The following is a 21,613-nucleotide window of genomic DNA, read 5'->3' as shown; positions in this document are numbered from 1 at the left end:
AACCAGGTTTTCTTATCCTGCTATTTGGTGGTTCACAGGGTTTATACAGAATCTGATTCAAAGTCCAGTGGACGCAAGAAGGATGCTGCTGCTGATTTCAGCAGGACTTAGCTTAGCTCCTTGAAGCAATAAGGAAATACATGGGTTTGGTTTACAGGGTTTGTGGTTTTTTCCTCCACTTTGTACCCTGGTGAGTTTTGCCTTATTTTGTATTAAGTAAAAAATGCTCTTTACTATCATAATTCCCTAAACTCAGCCCCAGTTTGTTCACCAGTGCAGCCTGGTACACAGGGAGGTTAGCAAAACCTGCAACACTGATGAGTTAATGCCTCAGTAATTGACTCCTGTAAACAGAATTCAGAAAAATACATAGTTGTGGCAGTGCTCAAAAATGAGCTTTCTCTCCATTTGCTTCATTGATTCTGTATGACACCTTGAGAACAGAAGTATGTTCTGTATTTAAAAACGAAACATACACCCATGAGTCTTCTGAGACCACAGTCATATTTTCACCTGGATTGGGAGCCATCCAAAGGTATCCTTAAAATACAAAGATCTCTGATCTCTTCTAAAAGCTAAGGCATTTTCGGTGTTTAACCGGTCCAACTCTTCTTGATTATTCACCACAAAAATCTGGGACACAGAAAAAAAGGTGATTGGTAACCCTCTCGAGAAGTATTTTGGAATGTCATGGAATCTAGTTTTGCCAGCTGACACGTATCTGCAAATAGATAAATGATTACACAGAAAAATTATGTGGTTGTTTTCAGAAACAGAATGGTGTGAGAACTTACACCCATGGACTGTCAGATCATAAGAGGCTTCTTTGTGACTGGTAAGAAGAGACACAAGTTTCCAAAGGCGAATGGTCTTTCCTGAGCACCTAGCTATGGCTCCAATGGTCCCTATTTCAAAATGCACACCCACAGGTAATGATCATGCAAGTACTCATGCACAATCATTGCTGAGAAAAACTGTCAGATGCTCAAATGGTTAGACGCTGGAACAATTGCAAAATCCATATGGGCATAAATGCTTTTTGTGGGTTTGTCTATAATTTTTAGGCATGCTCATGGCTACAAATAAATAATGCATTGCTCAATGCAACCTTCACTTATCTTTTACCACTTTGTACTTTGTTTAGATTTAATTGGCGTTGAAATGCATGTTTCTTGATATGCATATACTTTAGTCTAAAGCCAAGTCTTCAATTAAACAGAAAAAAAAAATATTTCAAAATGGAAAAATTAGGACGAGCTGCTCTCTTACCAAATTTTTAATGTCTCAGTCACTGAAATTGGCTGTAAGGGGCATTAGGAAATAATCTCTTCCTTCAGCATCTTAATCAAATTAATTTTAGCAAGATTCAAACCATTTTTAAATTAAGAAAAAGCAAATGGAGTGCTTCTGAGCAAAATGGATTTAGGGATGAGCCTAATTCCCACCAGCATAAACAGAATTGGCTCTTTTTAAAACAAATTACCCTGAAATATTTACATAGCAGAATATTCCCATAGCCCTCAACAAAGGCCAATTTCATTAAAGAAGCATTGAAGAAAAATGCCCTCAGCTTGAAAGAAAGCAAAGAAACAGAAAGCCAGCAAAGAACTGATTCTGTAATTGTGTTCAGGAACTCAAGTCCCAGCTCCAGAACTCTAATTTCTCTTGAAATCAATAGCAGATCTGTGCTCTCTGAAACTCTCTCTTACAGATGCCAGCCTTTGAAATTGTGAGAGATTTAAAAACCAAAATGAATCTTAGCCAGTGACAGAAAAACAGCACTTTGTTTCCTCGCCTCGCCCCTCCTCTGGCAGTGCTGGCACAGGAGGAGCTGATGGATGAGTGGGTGATTGCACTGGGGACATGCTGCAGTAGGATGCTGGTTTGGCAAACCCCACGACAGCAGGGTGGGGGCAGAGAGCAGTGTCTCTGGGTCTTTTCTGTGTGCAGCTATAGAAACCCTGACAATAGTTTTCAAGTGGTACAAGGCAGGCTTCAAAGCTGCTACATGGGGATGTGAACAGAATAAATAAAAGCAACGTTTAAGCTCCTGCTCTTGACACTCATGGGAGTAAAACAAATGAGGCAGGCAAACGGGGAACACTGCTTTCTGCAAGTGCTCAGTTTTCAGACCTGAGGCTGGCTTCTTCATCATCTTGCATTTCTGAGCACAAAAAGGCACTTGATTATCATCAAATGACTGTTCGTAGCGATGGCATAGGGTACTTATATTTTAGGTAGTGACACTCCTATTACCATCTTTTAAGATCTAATATGAAACTGTGCCTTATTCAGGAGGGTGATAAGACCTACACAGAATATTGCAAGCTTTATATCTTTTTGTCTGAGTTCTCCATGCCATGAAGTACATGATAGTTTTTCTGCAAAAGCATGCAGCCTGATGTGATATGCACGTTTATTTCATGCACTTTCTTCTTTCACCATCATGTGTTAAAAACAACGGGGCTTTTTTATAATACCACACAGACAGGGATGAGTGAGCAGCTGGCAAGACTTGCAACACACTCATGCAAAAGATTGAGTTCAATGACCCAGTTTAATGGACAGCGTTGTGAATATGTCACTTTCACACACTGTAACAGCTTTCTGACAACATGACAGATGGGAAAGTTAACAAAGCTAATTGCTGCTTATTGTCATTCAGAGACGACCAGACACCCAGCAATACCCACTTGCATGAGTGGGGTGGCTGGGCTATGCTGGTACACAACAGCAAGGTAGCATTTTCATTGCTGATTAAGTGCTACAATGCACAGAATAATAAGGCAGGGCCCAGCAGAAAGACAAGTACAGAAATAGTATTTACAAAGACCAAAGAAATCAGAGATGAAAAATTGCTAGGTCACTTTCCACCAATGACTTGTCCTTTAAAGTACTTTGTCCAATTTTCTCATAAAAATGCTTTCAAGAAGGCTAGAGATTGAAATTAGCTATATGAAGTGTATGTCTACCTACAGGAGCTCAGAAGTCTGACTCCCACGGTTTGCAGAGACTCCTTTTTGGTTTGAGGTAGAGGATCTGTGCTTAGAAAGTTCTATCATATATGCAAAATGCTTGGTTCAAATATTCAATTCTGAAATCACTGTCTTTGCAGAAGATATAAAAAATAAGCAAGAAAGAGATGCTTACTTCACTGACCAATCTGAAATATATTTTGATTTACTGAAATAAAAAGATTGTATATGTACAGTAGGAGATGGAAGAGAGGGCATCCTCAGGCTTGAAAAAAGGTTTCTAAACTGCTGTTTAGGTTTCTAAACTGTTTCTGTTTGGAACAGCTGCATTTCAGCACCTCAGTCACACAATCCTTGAACTAGTTATGAGACCAAACTCTTTCGCACCGACTGGAGTGCAGAGGTTTTGGGTACTAGAAATCACACATTGCCCATATACAGATATCTCCTCTGTACACCACTAGTGAGTACACTACCTCTTACAATAAAAGTACTTAAGAACAGCTCACATCCTCTCCCAGAACATTTGCTTACCGCTGGGACTTTTGGATAACGGTGTCCAAACACAGATTCCTCATATGGTGGGTTATTCACATGTGGGGCTCTGCAGAGACATCTCCCTGGAGGCCCTGGAAGTCCTCTTTCACCTTTTGGTCCTATTGCGACTTGCCCTAGAAAGCAAAATACCAGGTTGCCTTGTTATGAAGTTAACACACAAAACATAAACGCAGCCTTAGTGGAAAAAGTACAGATCAGGTGGACAGATGCATTTACCTAAGTTTTCAGATATGCACATCTCCCAGAAAATCCACTGGGAACTGAGGGAAGGGATTATCAGAACCACCAATTCCAGCACTTCAGGAAGAAGACCTGAGTTTGTGCCACAGTCATATTATTTCAGATCACACTTAGAATTTTTCTACCAACTTTACAGAGAAAGAGAGAGATCATTTACTTAGAATAAATGTCAGCCTGTTTGAAGCTACAGAAATTCAGGACATGATGAACATACAGATCACTCTACACCTATGCACCAAGTTTGGTAGAGTCAGTCTCTGTATACACCTACAACATGTTGGACTTGTGCATTTGTACAACCACTTGAGCAATGCTGCTTCAGAGGTTTCTGTACAGGAAAACCTAACTAAAGATGCAGGAGTGCTATGAATAAAAGTTTAAAAAAATGCTGCTTTTTGACTTTCAAACTTTGGCAAGGATGTGCTACTCTGCAGAATTAGACTATGAGCCAATATGTTCATACTGCAAGCAGTGACATCATTACAGAAAGGTCTTTTAGAATCAGAATTTATATTCTAGAGGAGAAAGATTAACAAGCCTGACACATAAACTTTCTGTGGATGGAATAAAGCCTTTAAAAAGTAATCTCAAGATCCTGGCTGCCTTCCTATTATCATGGTGAAAATTCTGCCCTCTGAAAACTTTCAGCTAATTTACTCAGGACAAAGATGTCTCATAATGGGAAATACGAGATATGTGAAGCTCTTGAAGCAGGCCTCAGCTTCACAGATGTACCATTTCCACACGACCACAAGAAGAGACCTCCTGCCCACTGATGTATGCAAGGGAAGAAAAAGGGAAAGCGAAATGGAAGAGGACATTGAACAGACCGGCTGCAGTACAAGCAGCTGTTGTCCATTTGGAGCAACAGTAGTTTCTAATAGGTTTTGTTTTTCTTTTCAGATACTTTATTATTTATCCGGGTTGAGAAAACCTACCTGAGGCTTCACTGTCACTGAACATTGTGGGTTGTGTATTGTCCTTCATGTCTATGCTTGGTCTCACAAGCTGCCCAGAGTTCATATGCATGCATAGCTTTGAAGCCATACAATTATCAGTTACAAGATTTTTCTTGTGATTTCTACATGTACAATTGCAGTGAGCATACATCTCCAGCACTTATATAGAGTTTTTCTCCACTGCTTTTTTCCCCTCTGACTCCTATCCCTTTTCTTCTCTTCCCTTCTTTCCTTAATGCCATTGTGACTTGAGTCTCATCTGTTTTTCTTTTACAGAGCTGCACAGGATGAGTATGTCCTGGCTGATTAGAAATCGCAATCTTTCACTGTAAGCCAGGATATCTGGAGAAGCAGCAGACCTTTGATCATGAAGATTAACTAGTCCCTCCAAGGCTGCCAGATGTCTTTTCATCTACCAAAGTCCCACAGAAACCACATAGGCCATGTTTTTGGTTTTATTTGAAACATCAGAAGCCATAATGAAGGCTTTAAAGTAAGGTATAGAGTCCTTATAATGGACAAGGGTGGCATGACCTGTCTTCAGGAGAAATCCTCTCCTTGCTTTCAATGGAGAAGCAAATGAAACCCTGCAGCACTTTTTGTAAAGAGGCCTATGTAGGTGTATGTGATGAGTCAGGAGGGGCTGGGGAGCAGGGACACTGTTTAGGAGATCACCTCATCTCCTGCTTACCTGATCCTGAAGGTCCAGGGGGGCCTGGCTGGCCAGAAGGACCAGGCCTTCCAGGTGGACCCATGATACCTGCAGGTCCAATGTCTCCCTTTAGTCCCTAGGAGAGAGGAGACATCCATTTATTTGCTAAAGTATTAATACCACACAACCTCTTCCACCCAGCTCTGGCCTCCCTTTCAAGAAAGCCAAGACTTTTGCCAATAGAAGCATGCAGCATGAGCTCCATAGTCACCATCCCAGGGAAGAGGTGCTGTCCTCTTCTACGTGGAGACAGAAAAGCATGTCCAGGCAGGAATTCTGCTTCTAAATGTGAATGGTCCCAGAGATCTGCTCTATGTGGAGTCAGGAAACACCCTGCTCTGACTTAAATCATTTGATAGCCTTTCTTTAAGGATGTCTTTTTACACCTGGCAGCTCTCTAGGAGCTCAGAAAGCACAGCTCAGAAAGAAAAGGCTGGTGGAGCTGAAATAGCTGACCCTGGAAATCCTTAGTTACTGCGCTAATACACACTGTGGGATAAAAGAGAAAATTCACTAAAGAGTCTGCAAGGGCTTCCACAGTGACATTTTCCAGTCTTAGGGTGCAGTCTTTCAGAAGCACACTAATGACTTTCACAGTGTTTTCAGAAGTACTTAAGGTGCCTGGACTCCTGTATCTCCCTGACTTCCACCATGGGTATAGCTATGTTAACAAATCATTGCAAGGAAAGCAAGGGCTTGGCTTTACAAAGTGCAAGCTAGTGTGTGACAGCACCATGCTGACAAATCGGGTCCCTCTGGTACCTTATCACTCAGTCAAAATGCTGTAAAATTACCTATGGGAGACGAGCTTACACACAGTTACCATACAACAGATAATATTCTGTAAAATCAGCCCTAATTGGCCTCATGGGAACTTGTTTGTGCAGCCAAACTCTCAGGCATTTGGAAGTTTCACCCTAGAACTGTTCAGCACCTTCCTATTTTTGCTCCTGAATTTAATATGGTGACACTTATTAAAAATAACTATGTTTATCTTCATACTCGTATACTCTCCAAGGCTTGGATTTCTCAGCTTTGTATTTCAGAAGTGTATTACATAGCTTAAAGTTAAAATATCTGATTTGATTGTTATGTAACATCATACATTATTCATCATAACAAAAATTATGTGTACTATGTAAGCTTTCTTTTAATGAAAAGGAGATGAATTCCTTGAAGATGGTGTAATTCCAGGTTAATGTGCATTCACGGGCACATGACAAGTGGTTGCATGTCTAATTTCAGAGTAATGAAGCATAGATAGTAATACATGCTAAAATAATTTGTTGTTATATAATATGTTGTATCCCATGGATACGTTTGAATGTCACTTGCACCATTTCAACAGAGGAACGTTGATTTTGCCATGGCCCATAAAGAACTAATTGAATATTTGCTTTGTTTAATCCTATTAGGTAAGCTCTGTGCCATCAAAACATTCCAGGATTTATGTGAATGTCAGCGTTGCTGATCCCTAATTACTTCTTACATTATGCAACACAGAACTATCAGACCAGGATTTTGTAGTCCCAAAGAAGTCTGTGGGAAATCTCTTTCCCCTACACAAGAGCGATCTGGCAGACGCGAGCCAGCACCAGCTGGACACGTACTGCCTGAAAATGAGCTGTCTTCTGTGTCTCCTGCTTTGGAGGAATGATTGCTTAATGCTTTCTTGTTTAGCACAGATAAGTTAAATAATAGTGGCATAATAATTAAATATGTTTGCCTTGTCCTTTTCACATGCACCCATGGCATTCATGGCTTTCCCATGGACAATAATTATATTCCTCTCCTTTCTTTCAAAAGGAAGCCCTATATAAAGCCCTAAGTCATTCCTCCTTATCAAGACTGAAACCCTAAACTTGCTCCTTAGGGTCAGTTCCCAAGTTACAAAGCTTTGAGTGTTATATCTCAGTGAGAATACAGTGAGGCTGCGACTTGTGACTCCCATCTCCTGGCCACCCTTTAGGAAGAGCCTGCCCCAGAGGCAGGGGAGAGTTGAAGAAGTCAGTGAGGTAATCAAGATGTATCTCAAAATGGAAGTGGAAGTAACACCTTCCTAATTTAGCTGCTTTTATCTAGGGATGTCAGCTGGATCAAGAGACAGGAAATGGCCCCATGTTGATGGAAACTATCCTCTCAGCTGAACAAACAGTCAGACAACTACAGCACTTAAAGGCAGCAGCCAGACCCAAAGAGCCTTAAAACGCTACTCCCAAGATATTTCAAAGGATTAGAAAAGAAGAAAGGAAATAGCTAGTTCACCAATTACAGAGAGGGAAACCAGTTTTCACGCAGAAGATCAAAGCTGAAATTGCTTTCAGGGCACCAGAAAGGGATTTGTATACTGAGCCTTGGGCCTAGAAATCCTAATTTAGGGCCAGAATATAGTTATTTTAGTCACGCTGATTGTTGCCTTAAATTATGACACGCTTTACATCACTGCTTTTTGATTAAGACACTGTGTAATGTGACAAAATCTCTAAGGTCAAGTAAGGAGTCCACTGTGTTCAAATTGATCTGCAGGCACTATGTCTTCTCTTTGCCTTATGCTTTGGAAAGATATTCTGTGCTTATTTGGCAGGACAGATGAGCAGAGTTTACAAAAAAAAAAATCAACAAAGAGCACATATCAGCTATTAAAACCTGACAAATCAAGGACAAAAAAAAATATTTCTTGGGGGTCATCTAGCTAACTTACATTGCACATACCTTCCTTACTTGGTGACCTATTATTCTCTCCCTAACACTCAGCTTTTAATTTTTCCCCACACTGGCTATTCTTTCACTTCAGATATTAGCTGATGGTATGAAAGTAACAGTGAAGCAGGCATGTACCTCTGTTTGCAATGCTCAGCATAACCAGACTGCAAATAAAATACTTTCAGCTAAGCCCATCAACCACAGCATCTACAGGCTCCTGTATCTGAGCAGACGTATATTAACACCAACACAGGTGTAGTGAGAACAGGTTCCCTTCCCTGTTAGTCAGCAGAAACAGGCTCTGCAGGTGACAATTCAGAGCACCAGGAACTGGTCTCCTTTGTATGCCCAATATCATTGCTTAAAATAAATACAAAAGGAAAGGTGCACTCAAGAGGCCCATTTGGTGACTTGAACAGGTAACTATACCAATATTGCTACCTCCTCCTTGGAAAATGCTATAGTGGAGGAGTCAGTATCAAATTTACACACAATTCCTTGCCTTCATAACTCATCTGAAAATCTGAAAAAATAGTTCTGCCAGCATAATTATTTTGAGCTCTAAATAAGGACTGTTTGTCAACCATCTCATTCCTGAACATCTTCCACACAAGATTACCATCCCTTAAGGTCACTCACTATGTGTCTTCCTGACCTTTTTCAGAGCTGAAGAATCTGTCCCTGGCACGAAGTACTATGGCAAGAACCACCATATAAATATCCAGTCTAACAAATCAATCTTAGTTTAGTGTTAACAGATGAAACAGGAGAAAGAGAGAGTGTTTTAGTATTTTGGTCCTTTGAATGGTATGTTGGACATCTCCAAGGCCTTGTGGTTCTGCAAGCTGATCTGTGTTGACCAACACTTGGGCCTGGGCAAAGCCTGACTCAGACAATTTGGATAGCGTGGACAGAAATCATCCTCCAGGCAGGCCTGGAAGCAAGGGCAGAGCCTGAATGGACACAGGATGCACACTTAGTGCATGTGTTAGAAACCAGGAGTATATTACTGTGTAATACAGGACTTAGGTTTGATGTATAGACCAGTGGCTTTCATTGCCACAGACCACATAGCAGTTTAATCCATTACAGTATACCATTCTCAGTGTACAGGCAGCTACTGCCAGTGCACACAAGCAGTGGTTTTGCTAGCAGTAGTGTAGCTTTTTGCACTAGTGAGCCAGAGAGAAAATCCATGGACAAACGATGGGACCTCCCTTGCAAGATGCTGACACTGCCTCTCTGCCCAGAGCTGAAGTGAGGAGGAACTACTTTTTGTAACATCCACAGCAATCCTTCCCTCAGAGCCCCAGAAAGCCAGTGTTTTCCTACAAACCTTCCTTCACACATCCCAGGAATCTTTTCATGAGGGACAGAGGATGACACCTGGGCAGGCTGAAATTTTAGATATATCCCATTTACCGTTTCACCCTGCCTATCTGCCTGCTCCCTAAGTCAGCTTCAGGGTTGGGATCTACAAAGTGTAGGGCACTTACATCCTATGCATTACATCCCATGCTGTTTGAGACCTGGACCTCGCACCAACTCTCTAGCCATCAAGTGGGCCTGGGACAATAGCTCTATGTTGCTTAGGGTTCAAAGGAGGGGTTCAAGGTCTGCTCAGGTTGTATTCAACAAGTTTGTTACCAAGACAGGAAAAATACAACTTTCCCCATGCTTCATGGCCAGGGAGCTGAATGATACAGATAAGGCTTCAGCCCGAAAGCTGATGTTTTAACTCCTGCATAGCCTGTGCATGCATGTGAAGTGTTTCAAGGCTTCTGTCTGCTCCCCGTGTGATAAAGTGCATGGTACCACAAAAGCACAGACGACATGGTTGTAAGCCATGACCACATAGATGCCATGAGATGTGGGAAGAGCAAACACTGTGGTCTTACTTGTTTGCCTCGTTTTCCAGGTCTTCCAATAGGTCCTCTGTGTCCTGGTACTCCAGATTGTCCCTTTGGGCCCATCTCTCCCTTGGTGGGTGTGGAGGGAAGGAAGCAGGATGTAAGTACATTGTTATACCCACCTTATACAAGATAGCAGACGGACAGTGCTTTCATTCACATGATTCCTCTAGATAATGCTGTCACTGTTTCTTTTTCAGAAATCCAAAATTACAATAAAATATTTTAAAACAAGCATAAAATGAAAAATATCTCTCACAATTTACCCACATTTCCCTGAAATATCCTTTCCTAAAGAGGAGTCTAACTGGAGAGATCAGAAACATGATCAGAGACTTGGAGAGGTCAAGGCTAGCAAAACTCTCTGACCCCTTTGCAATATCTTGCTTTGCTGTTACGACGCACGTGCAATAAAATCACGCAGGGAAAGGGAGATGAATTCACTCATCTTCTAGCTTCCTTAGAAGTGACCACTATTTCCTTATCCTAATTTCAGAGATAAGATGTGATTATGTCATAAAATTATCCTCCTTTAGGCTTCCTATCCACAAGCCATCATCTGAATTTTGATTTTCAAGTGCAAAATAATGATGACATAAAAACTGGTCATGGTTGTCACTGCTATTTGTAGTAGTGTCATTGTGATTCAGAGTATCAAGAAGGAAATATTTATTAGTTTCAAGTGAATAAAACCCAGTTAGGGCAGTTATGAATCAAGAGGTTGAATAAGTTAAACAGGAGGAAGACTATGACTAAGCCAATGTTCTGGGGAAAATAGAGAAACAACAACAGAGTTTTCACCTAAAATAAAAAGCCTAAGGAATTTGATCAAGTCCAAGTAGTGTTGGTCATTGAGTGAAGCAAGTCCTTCAATGTCTTATGCTTCCCAGGATGTCCCTGAAGCCACTTACTGACCCTGTGTCAGCACTTAACACAACTCCCCAACACATCACACTCACTTACTTTTTGTCCCAGCATTCCAGGGAAGCCTATTTCTCCCTGCAAAGTAAAAGGAGAAAAATAATCAAAGAATGTGGAGTGATCTTTGACAAAGCAGCACCTTCCTTGGAAGGAAGAAAAACAAGTGCCCTGGACTGATATCGATTAAAAAAACCCACACTATGATTCATCACTGTGAGTGATGTGGTAGGTGGAGAATTCTAAGCAAAATTTTACAGTAAAGCGCCTTGTACAGTAACACTACTCCTCTGTCTGTTCCTCTGCCGCCTGCTTCCTCTCCTCGAGCAAAACCATCCCGATTGTGCTTTTGTCTACAGGCAACCGTTACTACCTGGACAACTTCCGGCCCCTGTGTTGGGGAATGGCATTTCTCTGTTTACATCAAAAGCAGTTTATTTTTCCTTTCTTAGTTAAAAGAACCACCAAGCCACCCCCTCCCCCCTCCCAGCATTATCATATCACCAGCTAAAAGCATTTTGGCAAGCTGGTTCTGGACTGCACAGGCCAGGAGAGACTGAGAGACCTCCAGGGAAATCACCCTCTGGCTCATCAACCCCACTATGTGCTGGGGCTGGGGGGCACATGGACACAGAGGTTGCCCCACTGCCCTCCCATCATGTAGGACCTTCCCTTGCCACTCTTCCCCTCCCAGGAAGATGCCTCCAGGCTCCCTTCCTCCACACCACTCCTGTTTTTTGCTATCAGAAGTACACTGGTTCTCATGGGCATGTTCAGCTAAAGCTCAAGCCATTTGGAAAAGAAAATTACCTGGTCTCCTTTGACTCCTTTGTCACCCCTGTCACCTCTGGACCCCTGGAGAGAGATAACAGGGTGACAACAGCTTAATTGCTACCATTTCATGAGGAAGTAAAAAATATTTCTCCTACACGAGGCATTGTTTGGAGTCACACATAATACAGCAATATCTCCAGAGTGAGGTATATGGTAGATACCTTAAAATGTTTCCTTATTACTTTAATTGATACTATAACAGCATTAAGAGTAAGGCTTGTAGGAAAAGGTAATCATTCTCCCCAGAAAATTATTTTAAATATGTGCTTTCCTGGACATAATACTTCCAAACTTGATTTTTTTCCCCAGTTGGCTTTATCCAAGTTCAGGTCCCACTGTAAGGACTTACAGTAAAAACTGTCTCTGTGCCAAAGTGTATATAGCCTAAATAAACCAGACCAACAATTAAGAATTATTATAGCCATTCTACAGATGGGGAAACTGTAGTGAGGTGCACTGTAGTAACTTGTTCACAAGAAGATAGGGTGTAAAACTCACTTCTTCAGCATCCCAGCCCAAGCTTGTGCTCCTTCTCAATGCTTGTTTTCATTTCTCAGTGGGACCTTTAGATTTCACGCCATCAAAATTCAATCTCATTTCTACAGTTACTTTTTTTACATAATTGTTTCCAATTGTTAAGTTATACATTAATCTATTGTCACACTGACCTTTTCTCCTCTAGTTCCAGGAAAACCCTAAAGGGAATGATAGATATTTTAATGCTTCTCACTTTCAAAATCACCCAAGAAGCCAGACTTTCAAACTTTAAAGTGAAGAAAAAGAACGAAGCACAGATAATTAATTGCATTAACTTGTAAATGCAAATGAATATTTATAGCTTCTAAAATTGCACTGAAACAGAACTATGAAATGTGAATTAAAGGCAAGACAACTCAGCCCAAAAGCCAGTGTAAAAAAGCCAGGTAAAGCCAGCATGTTTGATATTGCTTTAAAATTGAAACAAGGGAAATAAAATGTAACTGAAAGTGAATAAAGCCACAATTAATAATCTAAAATAATTTTAGCAATAATCTTCTTCTTCTTCTGGTTTGTTTTTTCTCCATGGAACATCCTTAGATTATACTTAAGTAATCTTCTAATGTGAAGGTTACTATAAAACTGCATTTCTCTTTAAGAAATGTATAATAAACATCAGTGTTCTGTTTTTCTTTCCAGTCCTTTATTTCAATAAACTGATTATATATTTTTTCAAGTACCTTAAAATGTTATGGCTTAAATTTTTAAAGGCAGAGGATATGTTATAGACAATGATGTGCAGATACTAGAACACCAAGATCAAATTGTGCTTACTATCCAACTGTCAATACATATGCACGGTTTTAGTAGAGGACCAAAATGATCTCCACAGTCTTATGAGGTGGGTGGAAAACATTGCAGACATGAATTAATGCTGCAGATATACTAAAGAACTCCAGTTTTCTAGCGGGATACAATTATACATGAGTTTTGCTTTTAAAATGAACTTTTGCATTACAATAATTTATACCAAAGCAATTTTATGAAAAGCCAAAAACACAGCCAAGCCCAACCAGACAACATTATCTTGTTTGAAGTAGAACATATTTTTTTAGCTGTATTAGAAAAGATATATCTCGATAAATGCTTTCCAGCAAATTCATGAGGGAAGCAGCTGTCAGCAGAGCGTTAGAAACCAATGTCTGAAAATGCAGCATTTGGTTAACAAACCTTGGAGCCCATTGGTCCTCTTGTACCTGGCAATCCCATCACACCCAACTCTCCCTTTTCACCCTAAAGGGGTCAATAAAGAGAGTTATTGATTGTGGCTCTCTGAGGAGGTCATATTTGAATGTCTGACAGTTTAGTGGTTCAGGTTTTACGTCACCTAGTTGAGACAAGCCTGACCTTGGTGTAGCATTGTAGTCAGAGGTCTATATTGCAATTGCATTCTGTCTGAGTCCTCAAATGTTATCTTATTCTTCTATTTGCATTTTCTTGGGCGCGTAACTTGTGCTTCAGTTCTGCCAGATGTTATTAAAGGACACGCAAGCAAACTAACAGCAACAGTGCATCCTTTTTCTGCATGAAGGTGCATTGTCTCTACTCAGCATCACTTCCACTGAGTTGCAGAAAAGAAAGGTATTTTGCTGCAAGCCTTTAGGGCTTGGGGAGGCATAGTGACTACTTTTATTGCAGTTCTGAGACATCATGTGCTTTACAGTGGTTTGGAGCCAGTAAATCATGAAAAGACTTTACAACTTCTCTGGCTGCTGTCAGCTAATTATATCTAGCGTGAAATACGGAGTAGTCCCCACAGACATACAGCAGTGCTACCAGCATAATACAGTTGGCTCTCATTCTCCTTTGGCTTTCACTGTCCTAGAAACGGAGAGGATTTTCACACTGGCTGCTTCCTCAGCAGAAGTTCAGAAAAGACGTGAAGAAACAAAGTAGGAGAAATAAGGATTGGACCAAGGCTGTGTCAAAGAAAGAGAAGACAAGTAAGGAGACCTAGCTGAAGAAATAGAAGGTACAGAGATGGGAAAAAACCCCCAAAACAAACCAAACAGCAGCTTACTGGAGATTTACAGCAATAAGAGGATGCAGCAAATGACTATGGTGAAGATGAGTATCAGGAGTTTGGGAAGACCAGAGATGAGAAGAAGTGAAGGAAAAGAGAGGCACAACCAATGGAAGTGAGCAGAGAGGCCTCTATTTGACTGGGGCCTTCACTGACAGGCAGGAAAACAAAATTTATAAAGACCAGAAGGAATGAAAGTGTAAACCCATCTAAAGAACAGAAGAGACAGGTATCAGAGGAGACGATAAAAGCAGAAGAATTGGAATCAAACAGCAATTAGGACTTGCAGTCAAAATATAGGAAAAAGTATTACTACTGAATGTGAGGGATGCTTGTAGGGGTGTGATGAAAAAGCATAACAATAGACGAAGAGAAGATAAAATCAAAATTAAGAAGACTTCACAAATAAAACTAGAACTTATATAAGGAAAAGGCCAAGTGAATGAGTTTTCTGACTGCTCTGCTCTCAGTACTAAGACTGTGAGGGAAGGAGGTAGTTGGACCTTCCTTCTGCTTTTGTTGCTCCCACTGTGGGAAATCATAGCACACAATGTGTTTGGGGGGACACATCATTTCCTATCTCATAGTTCAAAGTGAACATTGTCTCCTTTCAAGTACATATTCTCTTGTTGCTTGCCTACATTACACATACTATATTAAGATGTTCTTCATCTACCATAGCTGTGAAGATCTTGTGAGGCTACTTCCCAGATGTCGCTTGAATTCAGAAGTCATCTACTATTATTCTTGCAGTAGCAAGGGCTATTGCATCATGTCCTCTGAGGTATGGGCACCAACCTTCATGGAGCAAATAAAAAGTCAAAGATTTATTGCAAAATGCAGCTTTGAACTAAACATTGTGTGCAGTCCTTTTGCCTGATGCATACTGGATTGAAGAAAAGCAAGTTATCTCAAAAGTCCCAGTAGAAACTCCATATGCTGTGGCTCCTGTGAAGAGCTGTATACCTTTTGCATAAGATAATACTCAGTAAAGGACTGTCCTGCAGCTTTTTTATAATAAATGCAGATGAAGCAACCACTCTGCAGTAGCAAAGAGTGCCTTGCCATTTCTTCTGCTGTTAGTTATTAAAAATCATAGGAATGAATGTTTGTTTGTATGGGAATGAACTTCAAAGATGTGATCAGCAATCCTCATGGTTTGTAATCTCTTTCTCCTGATAGCAGCCTGGTATTTTCCCTCTGACCACATGGGCACACATTTACGCTGCAAAGAAGTACACATTCAGGCAAAGAGATCGTCATAAAGAACAGTCATAAAGATGATGATCAGTTTGGAAACACTGATTCGTGTGATTGTGAGACACTGGTGGTTATGAGTCTTCATTAGATTGATTTTCAATTTTCCTTTGACATATTTTAATCCACATAAGAAGTGCTACAGGGGCTAGGCTGAGGGTGGAGTAACCTAACCCTAGACTGGGCAGGTCTTTGCAGAGCACTGTAAGAAACAGGACAAGCACAGTGTCCTTGCGCTGCTGCAGCTTCCCAGCCTCCAGCAGATAGCGGTTTAGACATTTCCCTAGAGAACTCTTCTGTTCAGACTGTGATGTTGGACAGGTTATTCCATGTGAATTTTAGTCTTACCTTCGGTCCCACAGGTCCAGGCCATCCTACTGGTCCTGGCATCCCAGGGATGCCCGGGGGACCTGGTCTACCCTTGAACAGAAAACATCGATTACAATGATTCATGTAACATCATTCCTATGCACAGGCCTCCACTGCACACAGGAGATATGGAGGAGTAAAGTATTTTCAGGAAAAGACCTGGAAATGCTTTGTTACCTTGTTTTTAATACAAAAAATACTATACTCATAATACAGTTTGTGTTGATGCTGCTGTAGGAAGTGGGCTCGCAGAAATAGCAGGTTATACTGATTCAAATAAGTAGGTCAGGTACAGAATAAATCTACATGCAGTCAAAATAATCATCCTAAAACCCCAGTATCAATAACTTAAATTGTCTTTCCATTTAATATGACGTAAATCAAAAAGACTTGCATGCAACTATATCAGTATGAACGCAATTTATGTTAAAAACAGAACCAAATCTTTACTAAGATATTTTTATTTACTATTCTTATTTTAAACATTCTCATATTAATAGCTGTAATTGCTCTTTATTAGCTCCTGTATGACTAGCAATAACTACATACATACAATTATTTATCTATTTTGATTACTGCCTGTAAATCACTCTTTGAGTATCTCCTAAAATCCTGCAGATTAGTGCTATTCCACTGCTTTATGCCACTTGACAATATGATCTCAGAAATGTCATCATGACATTTGGGGCTAAGAGTGACCTCCCATGAGCCAGACAGCTTTTAGCAAAAGTTATAACATTTTATTTCCAACCTGAGCAACTTCTTTTCTGGGGCCTACTAGTTTTTGTTGGAAGAATAAGTACAGATGTAATGTGTTTAAGGTTTGCACCCTCTTCGTAGGTTGGTAGGTGACTCTGAGACATTACTGTTTTGAACATTTGAATTTATGTGAGTAATATTTTTATTTACTGTAGGGCATTTGCAATTTAAATTAAATGTGGTTTGTATTTATTCGAATTACTGATTGGTAGCTGGTGTTAAAATCCTTTGTATATTATTAGAAGGGCGTTAAAATCCTTGGTATATTATTAGAAGAGTACTTCTTTTCCTGGTTAGTGACTACCCCCTGCATACCTCTGATTTCATCCCGCATCTCTATCTTCTTTTAAAGTTAATTACATTAAATGGAGGTACTTAGCAACTGACATAGTGTATTCTGTTTCATCACACGTAGGGGCACATATTTTTGATAATATATCATGGCTCATATGTCACCAAGCATAGGATTGTAGTCAGCATATTGCGTTTGTGCCAAAACTCTGTAAGTGTAATCATTAATGGTTATTCCTCCTTTGGGGGTATTTGGCTGAGCCTTGTTTAGACTTTGGAGGTGTCAAAAGTTTGATTTTGTTTTGGGCTTTTTTAAATACACCTTTTATGATAACTCCCATACTCTGCTTCCCCTGTCCACAGAGGCACAGTTCAGGCAACTTCCTACTCTGTTTTAATTGTCCGGCCAGAGTCGCATGCTCTTACTGAGGGAATTTATTGAATTCAAACCAGCTGGGACACCTTTGCAAGCCAGAGGGCCCAGCTGTTCAGGCCCGCACCCAGAGCTCCCTACCACCCACCCTGGGTACTTGGGGAAGCAGTACAAACAGATTAAACTTCAACGTTAGTTAATTTTTATTTAACTGTTGTCTGCATCCCCTCTCTGACAGCTGCTATGTGTCAAGTATTAGACAGCTTTCTGAGACAGCATCTTGGTTCATACCTTTCTTCCTGGTCTGCCAATCTCCCCCTGTCAGAGAAAGGAACTTGTTAGTCTCATAGGCACCACATGAGCACAGTGGCTCATTAGTCAATACATTTATATTATAAAAAGAAATAAATATTGGGAATATCTTTGTGTTCAAGACTGCTTCCAGAGGTAAAATGAGAAGAGTTACTTTAACAGAGCTCCTTGGTCTTTCCTGTGTTCTCAGCCCTAAATCTACAGTCATTCCCTTGTATAGCAAAGCATGTAATTACATGCCCAGCTTCAGGTATAAGGCTCTTTAAGCATCATCATGGAGCAAATGCTTTGCAGATCTGAAGCCATAACTTAACATCTACGCCAGTTTTAATATCTGAGTTGACCCATACAATTAACACTGCATGGGAGAGCTCTGCTTCTCATGTCCTCCCAGAGGGACAGAGCGTTCAAAGGCTTTTGGATCAGTAAGATTACTGACTTGTGAGCCTGAGCTGCTTTCTTAATACATACTCTAGACAGAGGGAGCTATCATGAGAAGCCATAAAAAATATTTCAGGACTGAAAATGAACACTGAAAGATGAAGCTTTAAATTATACCTTCAAACCAATTCACAGATTTACATTCAAGTTAAAGAAAATACCCACATCCATAAGGCCCACCATTCACTAAACAGACAAGGAAAAAAGTGAACACCCCCCTCCTTTCTTTGCCCCTCAAAAACATGCCATGGTCCATAACCACAGACACTTACCTTCTCCCCTTTTGGTCCCATTATACCAGGAATTCCTTGTGGACCCTAGGGAGAAAAGTGAATGCTACTATTAAACTGCATTAGTAAGGAGACACTGGTGATTGTCTTCCCTCAACCCTTGACCCTGTAGGTGTCTCCTGGGAACAGTGTGATACCACAAGGTTGAGGTGTTGGATGTGGTGTTTGAATGTAGCCTCTAAATGCCAGGTCTGTGCCACTGCTGAATGGCAGGCTGGAGAGTTGTGCAGGAGCATCTTCCAGATGAAGAAAACTAGCAAGAAAAAGGGCCTGGAGCAAAGGAAAGATGAGAAGTTACTGGAGTCCTGAAGAATCAGTGACAACGAGGACATGGAGACACCGCATCAGCTAGTAAAGGAGGTCAGCCAAAGGGGTGGTGAGGAAAGTGGCATAAAACATGTGGGATGGGCTCTGCAATGTGGTATGGACATGGAGTATTGCCACCACTTCTGAATCCTGAAGATATTTCTCTCTCTCAAATGAGTCTGATTCTCCTTTCAGGAGACTTCTTAATCCAGGGAGACCTTGAACCCCATCTCAGGTAAAGATTCAGAAAAACAGTTTTGTTTCTAGAATGCTTCAGTTCACAGATGACCTTTTATTTTTGAATGACTAAGGAAAAAAATTCCATGAGCCTGCATCACAGGAGCATTAGATTCACTGTACAAATCATTCACTCCAGGTTTGGATCCTGACTGTCTTATACTGTCCAAAACATGATGCAAATTGTACATGAACAAGAGCAAAGTACACCCCCAAATGCAAATTACTCCAACTATTTTTGTCAGTAGAGTCATTTTAGATTTTCAATAGTGTAAATTAGAATGCACCCTATTAGAGTCAGAGCCAAATTTTGTCTTATTTCTTTCATTTTACCTTAGGTTACCCATGGAAGGAATTATACTCTGAGTTATATAATTACAGATCTAAATCTCTTTCTTATAAAAAGTGTTAAAATCCAGCTCTGAGTCAACAGTGTGAGATTTTACAACTCTTTTGATAGACATACAAGTTACAGCAGAAAAGAATTCAGAAGTACTTTTTAGATATTTTTTTGTAATGCTAGCATTTCTTTTCAGGTGTCCATTGTCATAAAAGTATTGTGCAGAGGACTGCTGGCTTTAACATTGTCCCATTGCAAGACACAGTCCCATAATTTATAATTAAAAATTCCAAAGCCATGTTATACCTACCCTACTGTCTGCCGTTGTGATAAAATCTGCCAGCCTACTCTATTTAAAAATGTTCTTGGAGGGATGGTAGATCATTTGGTTGCAAGGTTAATATTATTTATAGCAATGGACTTTGTATAACAATGGATTTAATATTACTGTTCTTCCAATTTAAGTCAGAGAGAGTATTAAGAGGATTTTTTTAAAAAAAAGACAGACTAGCGAAGACTGAAATAACAACTGCTTCTTTCACATGTACTGCAACTATGGATCATGGCCAACCACACTACACGGCTGTTTCATAATGCAGAGAAGACTTTTCTCAGTACAGGACAGGACAAACACTTCCCATCACTTCTCTCCACACCTCATCATTCACATACTAAATGAATCTGCCTCATTCTGCATCTCAGCAAAGACAAAATGGCAGAAAAATAAAGTCAAGGTTCATAAAACAAGACTTTATGGCTTTCACATCGCAACTTCCAGACTATTTACAAATACCTCCTGAAGTATTGACTTCTAAATAATTTAAGCTTTTTGCCACATAACCGAACCTTTACTGTAATGTACTGTCCATACTTTTTAAATAATGTTTGCGTGCTTGTTAACTTCTCAGTCACAGTTTTGCTGCAGCAAAGTCCTGTGCCATGTCTGCTATTAGCTGTATTGTAATAAAACTGACACCCAGAGGCCTTGAGGAAGATCACTGTCCCAAAGTACTAGGCACAGCACATAGATCAGGACCGTCTGTGCCCCAGGAGAAACTGAAAATACCTCTCCATGAAAATTTTTGTTTATCTTTGGAGGGAATGAACTGGAATGGAAAGACAGATGGGTGATCTTCTCCACACAACATACATGTTCACAAAAATCTTCTCCCTAGAGGTGGACTGTTTCCTCAGAAGATTTCTGACCTCCCTCAGAAGATTTCTGAATGTACAAATTGTAGAAAATTAAATGGGAGGTCAAAAACACTAGCCCAAGGCTACTCAGCAGAGGCAGAGACTTTGCAGGTCAAGCTAGGAGATTCCACATCTCCTCACTCCCACCCCACTGCCCTCCTGAGGCCCCTCCTTGTCCTGCTTCTTACTGTAGGTGTTTGCCTTCTAGGGGATGTACTCCACTAACATTCAAGTTCATTGCACTTCTCGTGCATCCACTCCATGGGCTCTTTCCCTCACATAAAGGGCAACAGAGTCTAAAGCAAAGAAAAAACTAACAAAGAGTCTCTGAAGGAAGAGATGGTACCTCCAAGATTTTTGATGAGTGCTACCTGTTGTAAAACTCCACAAAAATGAAGTGTACACTTGAAACCAACTGGAGTATGCAAGGCAGGGATGAGAATATAGGGTAAAAAGCCTACATGATTTGTGCATAGTCATATAAAAATGAAATTAAGCCAGAGCTTGGTATGCTTATTAAGTGGTAAAAAGCATTTGCAGATGTTTCACAGCTTTGTAAGGACCTTGGAGCAAGTGAGAGAACGATGTGGTTTAATTACAAATGCATCACTCACCTGGGGGCCAGGAGGCCCTGCAGGGCAATGCAATTCGGGTAGAGAGGAAGCCTGTATTATCTGGAGCTCCTGACACAACTCTTTCATATCCAGGGCAAGCAGCTTCTACATAACATAAAACATATGAGTGAACATATAGCCATACGTAGCCTGTCGGAGAAATGTGTAAGAAAACAGCCACCAAATGCTACAGCCTCAAGAATTTATTTGCTCTCATAGGGAGAAGCCTAGGGTTTGTCACAAGGTTATCTTCACGGATGCTTGAATATTAGCACTTCAGCATAGCATCCTGCCCCATGCTTCCTCCTCCTCCTCCTCTCCCAGAGGCACATCGCAGCCGGACTGCCGCACGCCCCTCAGATCCAGCGTGGGACCCTGGCCTATTCTTAGACCTGACCCTGCTGTCTCCATTCCACTTTACAAGAAGCAGCTCCTCTCCAAAAATAGTGTCTTTGCTCTAA

General features: G+C 40.6%; 1 protein-coding gene across 1 annotated transcript in view; it reads right to left on the bottom strand.

The window, feature by feature from the left end:
* The window catches only part of COLQ (collagen like tail subunit of asymmetric acetylcholinesterase), a 42,793-nt gene that overhangs the window by 6,264 nt on the left and 14,916 nt on the right, over positions 1-21,613 (bottom strand). The window contains exons 3-14 of the mRNA XM_074861755.1: positions 21,153-21,257; positions 18,444-18,488; positions 17,710-17,736; positions 15,975-16,046; positions 13,517-13,579; positions 12,478-12,504; positions 11,786-11,830; positions 11,021-11,056; positions 10,046-10,126; positions 5,424-5,520; positions 3,510-3,646; positions 514-633 (exon numbers count right to left, since the gene is read on the bottom strand). Of these exons, the coding sequence (XP_074717856.1) occupies positions 514-633; positions 3,510-3,646; positions 5,424-5,520; positions 10,046-10,126; positions 11,021-11,056; positions 11,786-11,830; positions 12,478-12,504; positions 13,517-13,579; positions 15,975-16,046; positions 17,710-17,736; positions 18,444-18,488; positions 21,153-21,257 (855 nt within the window). The remainder of the gene's footprint in view (positions 1-513; positions 634-3,509; positions 3,647-5,423; positions 5,521-10,045; positions 10,127-11,020; positions 11,057-11,785; positions 11,831-12,477; positions 12,505-13,516; positions 13,580-15,974; positions 16,047-17,709; positions 17,737-18,443; positions 18,489-21,152; positions 21,258-21,613) is intronic.

This window comes from Strix uralensis, chromosome 1, assembly GCF_047716275.1.
Source record: "Strix uralensis isolate ZFMK-TIS-50842 chromosome 1, bStrUra1, whole genome shotgun sequence".
Lineage (NCBI taxonomy): Eukaryota > Metazoa > Chordata > Aves > Strigiformes > Strigidae > Strix > Strix uralensis.
The sequence above is the reverse complement of the archived record's forward strand: the minus strand, read 5'-3'. Positions and strand labels throughout refer to the sequence as shown.